General features: G+C 43.6%; 1 protein-coding gene across 1 annotated transcript in view; it reads right to left on the reverse strand.

The window, feature by feature from the left end:
* Positions 1–3580, reverse strand: part of LOC119353576 (11-oxo-beta-amyrin 30-oxidase-like) — a 5230-nt gene extending 1650 nt beyond the window's left edge. The window contains exons 1-5 of the mRNA XM_037620196.1: positions 3219–3580; positions 1673–1872; positions 882–1523; positions 354–504; positions 1–114 (exon numbers count right to left, since the gene is read on the reverse strand). The exon at positions 1–114 is cut by the window's left edge and continues 1 nt beyond it. Of these exons, the coding sequence (XP_037476093.1) occupies positions 1–114; positions 354–504; positions 882–1523; positions 1673–1872; positions 3219–3516 (1405 nt within the window). The 5' untranslated portion in view covers positions 3517–3580. The remainder of the gene's footprint in view (positions 115–353; positions 505–881; positions 1524–1672; positions 1873–3218) is intronic.
* Positions 3581–9597: the final 6017 nt, after the last annotated feature.

Genomic DNA, 9597 nt, shown 5'->3' on the forward strand with positions numbered 1-9597 from the left:
GATTGAACTGGCAAGCATCATTTCCCCATATAGAAGCATCCATCTGCACGAGATGCAGAGGAACAACCAATATCGCTTCAGCTGGTATAGTGCTGCTAGATTTGAGAGTCAAATCTGCAATTCAAATCAAAGCGAGATCAATAATATAGCAAAGACACTACTAGGAATCAGTAACACTTGATCTCTCTTGCAGCTAGATGTGTAAATGAAATTCAGGATAAAGGCATAATTTCAACATAAGGAACGTGTAAACAATTTTGAAAATGAATGATAAGACCATGTAATCATACAGGTAAACAAGCTCTAAAGCTCAGTGTTGCTGAAGATTTTTCTTTCTTAAGAAGCATGTGTACCGTATTGCATAGAACATCGCTGGAGAAGAGGTCCAGCAGGCAAAAGGCGAGCAGATTCACAAACAGTGGCAAGTACAAATTGCATCTTAAGCACGTCATCCATCACCAGCTCAGATGATTCAGTGTGAACTGCAACAATATCTGCATATAGCTGTCCAAAGAAGCAGCAACTGTAAGTCAAAGTCAAACAGTATAAACTCAAACACACACCGACAAGAACATTTTAGTTGATGTGGACATGGAGTAAAGGTCACTTCACCCAAGTCGGACAAACTAGAAAAACATATATTATGCACACGCCATATAACCCTGAGACAACCAAGAATTCAAAATAATATACAGTGGGGTGGAAGCAATGAATAAAAATGAAAAGTGATGGGGGCTATGAAACTTATGTAACCATGTGACATGTTTAGAACATATATGTTCATTTCATCGTACGAACAAGAAGGCGGTAAGAAGCACCAGTGTTAACATCAGACAAAGAGCAAGCAGGACAACTTGCCACAGAGAAATAAAAACATGTACCTGGTCTTTCAGCTTTGGATACAAGACAAGTCTCGTCAAAATGTTGCAGATCAAGTTAGCAGATGTGGAAATTCCATGCAGCATCAAACCCACGATATTCCCACATATTTCTTCTTCTGAACTGAGAGGCCCTTGCACAGCCCCATCGAAACCACGACCTGATATCATCCCATCTAGCAGAGAAGTACATCTAACTGGATCTTTTACCACCCCTTCACTTATCTTACAGGAGCTCAGATTGTTATGTCTAAGTGCACCATTTTGGTCTATGGATTTTCTGATGATGCTTTCTGTTAAGATCTTCAGCTTAGCGCATAGGGTCCGGTACCTCCTATAACCAGGTTTCCAAAATGGGGGAACCGCATACGAAGCCCAGAAGCAGCCGTCCTTTGCAACAACCATCAGAAGCTCCTCATATGCTGCAGCATCAGACCAATCAAACAAGACATCACCAAAAAGAGCTGCACCGATGATGTTAAATGCCATGTGTTGGGAAAAAGATCTGCAGTCCAGAGAATCCTTGTCCTTAGTAGAGTCGGTTCTATGGAGAACAGCTTCAATGATCTTGAAAGAACTTTCACTGGCAGCGACGTTAAGTTTTTCATTCAAGAATATGTTCAGTGATTCCCTGGTACTTTCGACCTGAAAAGAAGGACAAGAGCATCAAAAGAAGTAAACACAAGATCAAACCAATAATGTATGTACCGTCTACCAATTATAACTAGCATAGTAACACATATGGCAAGACAAAAGAAAGCGTAATACTACAGATATCCACATCAACAACATACCTTTTCGAATGAGGAAATGAATAGGCCAAGTCTTCCACAAGCTAAACTATATGTCCTCCCAGTCAGTGGTAACTTATCTTCAGCTTTTGTTAGCATCTCTTTGATTAGGGAAGCATCTTTAACTGAGACAAGTAGTTGAGATGGTCCTAACCACAATCGAACAATTGGTCCAAAACTGCCATGCAATTTTGATAGATAGCCTGCAAAGAAAGCAAGTCAAAGGAGCATTTGATCAGAAGTCAAGCGATAAAATAATGAAGCGCAAAGGGGAAATGTGCAGTAATAAATCTGCTAAAATGCACAACGATTGTGCATGAAGCTCTAAAATCAACTACTATCTTCTTTTTTTTAGAGATAAAACCGACTACTATCTTTTTTGTATAGACAAAACAAACTATTATCTATACAAAACATTTGATGGACCATGTGCTTTAGCCTTGAATAATATGGGCCCTACAGAGTTGAGCTGGGCTAGCTTATGCCGCTCCAGATTTATGCACATGCTAACCAACCCTGAAAAGATAAGGAATGCAATAGCCATAAATATAGGATTGCATGGGACGGGAAAGGACAATTCAACAACAAAAAAGTGACTTGTACCAGCTGCCTACAATGCTTAATATTACAATGCACGACAGCAGGTCTTGTTCTTAGAAAGTTCTTCTGCGAAAACCGAAAAGTACCCATTTCAAGGACAATTATAATACATAGCGAAGTATACTAACGTGATGACTTTTCATGCTTGTATATAACTTAGCAAAGTAACTTGACTTCCTCTTCCGGCAAAAGTGCCACAATTGCCGTACATTCTATTTAGCACTCATGTATCATGAATTCACTGCCCTTTTCATTTGATTGATGTATACTTTGGGATTTTTCATTTTGCACAAAGTTGTGGACTGATGGTTAAATAATGCATGCAGTTGATAGTTAATACAATAAAATCTCCATAGAAACATACGAGCATTTAGCTAGTATAATCAAAATTGAGCATCCAATATCTACCTGATCACCACATAATCAGCAAACCCTGCAAATCTTTTTCAAATTAAGGTCAACTGTGCTAATCATTCATTCCCTGGGTGTACCTAGCGGCTAGTACTGATAAAGCATCAACCATCTCCAGTTCTTAACACTAGTAGTCTAAAAGCTAAGTAACCGAATACTGTTGCCAGAAAACAGAGCTGCAATCACCCAACCGCCTTAACGAGCTCGAACAATCAAATTGATATGACCAGATCAACACCTCAGCTAAAGCAAATCTGAACATTACGCGTGTCAAGGAGGCGTAACCAAATCTGGATCAAGGCCATACAGCAATCGCATACAGTTCCCAATCGAACAGTGAAACTGGAGCATCGAAACAAGGCCATGCCGAAGATCCTAGAACGTGGAGGGGACGAGCTCGCGCGAAATCCAGCCCAGTCCCCACCCACCAGAGCCACCGCCAACCCAATAGTATAATACAATCACACGCAACCACCAAAATCATAGTTACGCAGAAACTGGGGGAGGGGAAGGAGGCGGAGGGGCGCGGTGAGCCTACCGGTGATGTCGCCGCCGGCGCGGCAGACGGCGGCGAGGCCGGGGTCGGCGAGGAGGGCCGGTGGGCCGGGGAGGCGGGAGCCGAGGGCCCAGAGGCGGAGGAGCGCGGCGATGCGGCGGAGCAGGACCAACGTGACGGCGAGGAACCCCAGCCACAGCATCGCGTTGGTGCCGCGCTGGGCGTAGTCGCGGAGGAAGGCGCGGCCGCCGCACGCCGGCCAGGACGGGGCATACGAGCCGCCGCTGAGGAGCGCGCCCAGGAGGGTGTACGGCACGGCGGCGCCGCAGGAGGGGGCCATGGCCGCGAGCTGCGAGAGGGCTCGAGCTCCGCCTCTGGTGTCCTCTCTGGGAAGAGGGGAAATGGAATGGAACATTCGCCTACGGCTGCTCTAGTAGAGAAGGGAAAGATCTGGAGGCCGCTTGAGGCGCGACGCAGCCTGGTTGTTTTACGTTCAGGTCCGTCTGTATATTGAAAATTGGAAATGTAGGTCTTATGATGGACTTTGGAAGGGTTTTCTTTTCTCTATAAGGTTGTGCTTGACATTGCACTGGGTTTTGATAATCTTATTTGCACAACCATTTTTTACCCTTTTATTACATCACATGGCATGTCATAGGTGTCGCTCGGGTAGAGGCTGCGCTCTGCCACCTACTTGGCCGTCCAATTTGACTTAGATATTGTTTTTGACATGTCTGACCATTGCAATAAGAATATAGTGTCTTCATACACAACACATTTGCAAATACGGTGTTCTTACGGTGTGTCAATAGAGCATGCAAAAACATTGCAGTAATTTGAACATGCCTGTGCAATATTTTTTTTATTTATGTATTAAATTATCATTGGTCATAGCAAAATTGCTGAGAAAATACATGTAAAAAATGCTAAAAAGTTTAGTGCATCAATGTTGCACGAAAACTGGACTATGCAATAATGTGAAACCACTTTGGAGCATGAATGCAAACTTTGTAACATGCACCCATAATCATTGCAAATGTTGCCCATGTGTATGTAGCAAAACATGCACGATATTGTAACACGTCAAAACAACGTATGCACTCCTGAATAGTTAACCTTCCACAACCAACATTTGGGGGCATTAACTTTGCCACAACTCGCTCGCTAGCGAGGAATCCAACTCTTCGAGGCTCTGCTGCCACGAAATCTGGTGGGCTTGAATCCATCCACCCCGCCAACCATCTTCTATGAGCTCAAAAACATTTGTGTTTTTATTTACATATTCAACATGAGCTTCATCGTGAGACTAGGGAAACCAAATCAATCCGTGAAGTCTATACCATGCGACGAGGACTCGAGGAGAAACAAGCAAAGGAGAAGTGGGCTAGGAGGAGAAGCATATATGGAGTAGGAGGAGGAGTTTCATTGATGGGGGGAGAAGAGAAAAGAGAAGAAGCAGGCTAAGGAGATAATCGCAACAACAAAGCTATAGGACGCCTGGCCAGTCCAGTCAACAGATCACGTTGAATGATTTCTCTTTTTCTATTTGTTTAACCATCATTTTCTTGTTTTCATGTATATTACTCGGTGTGGATTATAAACTAAGTTTAGCTTATCACACTTCAACGGCTGCAAACTAATCCTAATGTATGTATGGAAGTGTTTCGGCAACAAATGACCATTAGAAACATGTAAAAAACACCTTTCTATTTGCTATGTAGGATGATTCTAGAATGCAAGCTTACGATTGTATTGTACATTGATATGGATTATGGTAATCCAATCTTCCCTACCACCTTTTGCCTATGTTTTCCATTTGACTAAACAATATTTTATTACATTTAGTGTTCGAACAAGTGATGTCGACACCGATGACTTCCCGATTAAGATAGGATTGCATCAGGGGTCAGCTTTGAGCCCTTATCTTTTTGCATTGGTGATGGATGAGGTCACAAGGGGTATATAAGGAGATATCCCATGGTGTATGCTCTTTGCGGATGATGTGGTGCTAGTTGACGATAGTCGGACGGGGGTAAATAGGAAGTTAGAGTTATGGAGACAAACCTTGGAATCGAAAGGGTTTAGGCTTAGTAGAACTAAAACCGAGTACATGATGTGCGGTTTCAGTACTACTAGCTGTGAGGAGGAGGAGGTTATCCTTGATGGCCAGGTGGTACCTCGGAAGGACACCTTTCGGTATTTGGGGTCAATGTTGCAGGAGGATGGGGGTATTGATGAAGATGTGAACCATCGAATCAAAGCCGGATGGATGAAGTGGCGCCAAGCTTCTGGCATTCTCTGTGACAAGAGAGTGCCACAAAAGCTAAAAGGCAAGTTCTACAGGACGGCGGTTCGACCCGCAATGTTGTATGGCGCGGAGTGTTGGCCGACTAAAAGGCGACATGTTCAACAGTTAGGTGTGGCGGAGATGCGTATGTTGAGATGGATGTGTGTCCACACGAGGAAGGATCGAGTCCGGAATGATGATATACGAGATAGAGTTGGGGTAGCACCAATTGAGGAGAAGCTTGTCCAACATCGTTTGAGATGGTTTGGGCATATTCAGCGCAGGCCTCCAGAAGCTCCAGTGCATAGCGGACGGCTAAAGCGTGCGGAGAATGTCAAGAGAGGGCGGGGTCGACCGATTTTGACATGGGAGGAGTCCGTTAAGAGAGACCTGAAGGATTGGAGTATCGACAAAGAGCTAGCTATGGACAGGGGTGCGTGGAAGCTTGCTATCCATGTGCCAGAGCCATGAGTTGGTTGCGAGATCTTATGGGTTTCACCTCTAGCCTACCCCAACTTGTTTGGGACTAAAGGCTTTGTTGTTGTTGTTGTTGTTGTTGTTGTATCTATTTATCCATGACCAATTATAAGATAAGTTCAACAAAACATAGCCTAGCCCTTTCAAAGTGTATCAAAACCAAAATCCCACCAATAGAAGTTTGTACTATTGGGGAACGTAGTAATAATTCAAAATTTTCCTACGTGTCACCAATATCAATCTAGGAGATGCTAGCAACGAGAGAGAGAGAGAGAGGGAGTGCATCTTCATACCCTTGAAGATCGCTAAGCGGAAGCGTTACAAGAGCGCGGTTGATGGAGTCGTACTCGCGGCGATTCAAATCGCGAAAGATCCGATCTAGCGCCGAACGAACAGCGCATCCGCGTTCAACACACGTACACCCCCGGGACGTCTCCTCCTTCTTGATCCAGCAAGGGGAGAGGAGAAGTTGAGGGAGAACTCCGGCAGCACGACGACGTGGTGGTGGTGGAGCTTGTGGTTCTCCGGCAGGGCTTCGCCAAGCACTACGAAAGAGGAGGAGGAGTTGGAGAGAGGGAGGGTTGCGCCAGGGGAAGGGTATGGCTGCCCTCCCATCCCCTCACTATATATAGGGGAAAGGGGAGAGGGGGAGGCGCCCTAGGGTTTCCCCTAAGGGGCGGCGGCTAGGGCGGATTGGATCTCCCTAGGGTAACCCTAGGGAGACTTGCCCCCCAAGCCAAGCCAGGTGGAGGCTTGCCTCCCAAGTCAGGTGGAGGCGCCCCACCTCCCAAAGTAACATGGGAAAAGGGTGTGGGGGCGCACATCCCCTTAGTGGGCTGGTTTGTCCCCTCCCCTTGGTCCATGAGGCCCTGCAACACTTGTTGGGGCTCCCGAAACACCTTTCGGTCATGCTGGCCATGGCCTGGTACCCCCGGAAAACTTCCAAACTCCAATACCCTTCGTCCAATATATCGATCTTCACCTCCGGACCATTCCGGAACTCCTCGTAACGTCCGGGATCTCATCCGGGACTCCAAAGTACCTTCGGTAACCACATACTATTCCCATTACAACTCTAGCGTCACCGAACCTTAAGTGTGTAGACCCTACGGGTTGGGAACCATGCAGACATGACCGAGACACCTTTCCGGCCAATAACCAATAGCGGGATCTGGATACCCATATTGGCTCCCACATGTTCCACGATGATCTCATCGAATGAACCACGATGCCGGGGATTTAATCAATCCCGTATACATTTCCTTTTGTCTATTGGTATGTTACTTGCCCGAGATTCGATCGTCGGTATCCTCATACCTTATTTAATCTCGTTACCGGCAAGTCTCTTTACTCGTTCCGTAACGGATGATCCCGTGACCAACTCCTTAGTCACATTGAGCTCATTATGATGATGCATTACCGAGTGGGCCCAGAGATACCCCTCCGTCATACGGAGTGACAAATTCCAATCTCGATTCATGCCAACCCGACAGATACTTTCAGAGATACCCGTAATGCACCTTTATAGCCACCCAGTTACGTTGTGACGTTTGGCACACTCAAAGGATTCCTACGGTATCCGAGAGTTGCACAATCTCATGGTCTAAGGAAATGATACTTGACATTAGAAAAGCTTTAGCAAACGAACTACACGATCTTGTGCTATGCTTAGGATTGGGTCTTGTCCATCACATCATTCTCCTAATGATGTGATCCCGTTATCAACGACATCCAATGTCCATGGTTAGGAAACCACAACCATCTATTGACCAACGAGCTAGTCAACTAGAGGCTCACTAGGGACATGTTGTGGTCTATGTATTCACACATGTATTACAGTTTTCGATTAATACAATTATAGCATGAACGATAGACAATTATCATGAATAAGGAAATATATTAATAACCATTTTATTATTGCCTCTAGGGCATATTTCCAACATGTACATGCAGATGAATCATGAAACACAACCATATCAGTAAGGGAGAGTTGCTTTTTGCCGAAGAGAGGAAGGGAGAGCTAACTATGATGATAGCATATCGCTAACGTATTCTTGTGAAACGTGAAAGGCACACAAAAAGTGCTCATCACACTTGTTGAGTCTCTGCAAAAAAAGGTTAGTCCTATCATTATACTTTTCTCCTGGTTGTGTACTATTTTGTGATACGGTAGGATGATTCTAGAATGCAAGCTTACGGTTGTATTGTACATTGATATGGATTATGGTAATCCAATCTTCCCTGCCGCCTTTTGCCTATGTTTTCCATTTGACTAATCAATATTTTATTACATTTATCTATTTATCCATGACCAATTATAAGATAAGTTCAACAAAACATAGCCTAGCTCTTGCAAAGTGTATCAAAACCAAAACCCCACTAATAGAAGTTTGTACATGTAGATGAATCATGAAACACAACCATATCAATAAGGGAGAGTTGCTTTTTGCCGAAGAGAGGAAGGGAGAGCTAACTATGATGATAGCATACCGCTAGCGTATTCTTGTGAAATGTGAAAGGCACACAAAAAGTGCTCATCACACTTGTTGAGTCTCTGCAAAAAAAAGGTTAGTCATATCATTAGACTTCTCTCCTGGTTGTGTACTATTTTGTGATACGGTTGTTTCGTACTCCCTTTGGTTCAAAATAATTAAAGTTTTGGGATTTTCCCAAGTCAAACTTTTTAAAGTTTGACCAAGTCTGTAGAAAAAACCGCAAAGATCTACAATACGAAATATATGTAATATGAAAATATATTTCATAATGAAGCAAATGTTGTTTTTGTAGATGCTGATATATTTTATGGAGACTCGGCCGAACTTAATGACGTTTGACTTAAGATCATTGTTGAGGAAATCGTTAACTGGTAACTGCTCGGTTGGCTGGCGAGTAGAGGATTAATAGGCTAATCGGCAAGTTAATCGTCCATTTAATCAATTAATCGGACGATTTATCAGTTTATCGGCTACTCTGTGACCCTATGAGTAGGGATTAATCGGCAAATTAACTGGTTAATCGGATGAATTCTTAAACAGGGCTTAAGATAATAATAGAACTTCAATTATTGTGGAACTAGGAGAGTAGTGGCTAAAGGTAGAGGCAAGCATGTGGGGTCCACCTTAGAGGCAGATGTGCCTCTATCGGTATTTTTTCCTCGAGCATTTTTTTTGGAAATCATTATCGTTACCTGTCAAAATATGTTGTTATTGGACCATTTTTTGGAAATTTTGAATTTAAACTCGACAATTTGACACACCGATTCTTACCCCAGTGGAAACAAGTTCTATTACTGTGCTCCATGTCACGGGATCAAGACCCTCTAAACCACACTATTTTTGGGGGGTATTTAGTGTTCCTGCCAATAGACCTTCGTGGTTTAAAACAAAATATAGAGGACACAACTAAGAGGACTTGATCCCACGACTTGGGGGAAGGATGGGTACTAGAGATAGGCCAGAATAAATATATTTCAACACGAGAAAAATGAATTCAAAACTCGTTTGAATTACTTCGAGCGAAAAAACCTGATTTTTTCAGATTTTTTAAAATGATTTTCTGAAAACCATGGCCCCAAGCAAAAACAAAATTGGTATCGAGGAAAAAAAAACTTGGTCTCTATACAATGGTGTTGCTCTTACGCCTACTCCACCATTAGAC

This window comes from Triticum dicoccoides, chromosome 2A (assembly GCF_002162155.2).
Source record: "Triticum dicoccoides isolate Atlit2015 ecotype Zavitan chromosome 2A, WEW_v2.0, whole genome shotgun sequence".
In the NCBI taxonomy this organism is placed as follows: Eukaryota; Viridiplantae; Streptophyta; class Magnoliopsida; order Poales; family Poaceae; genus Triticum; species Triticum dicoccoides.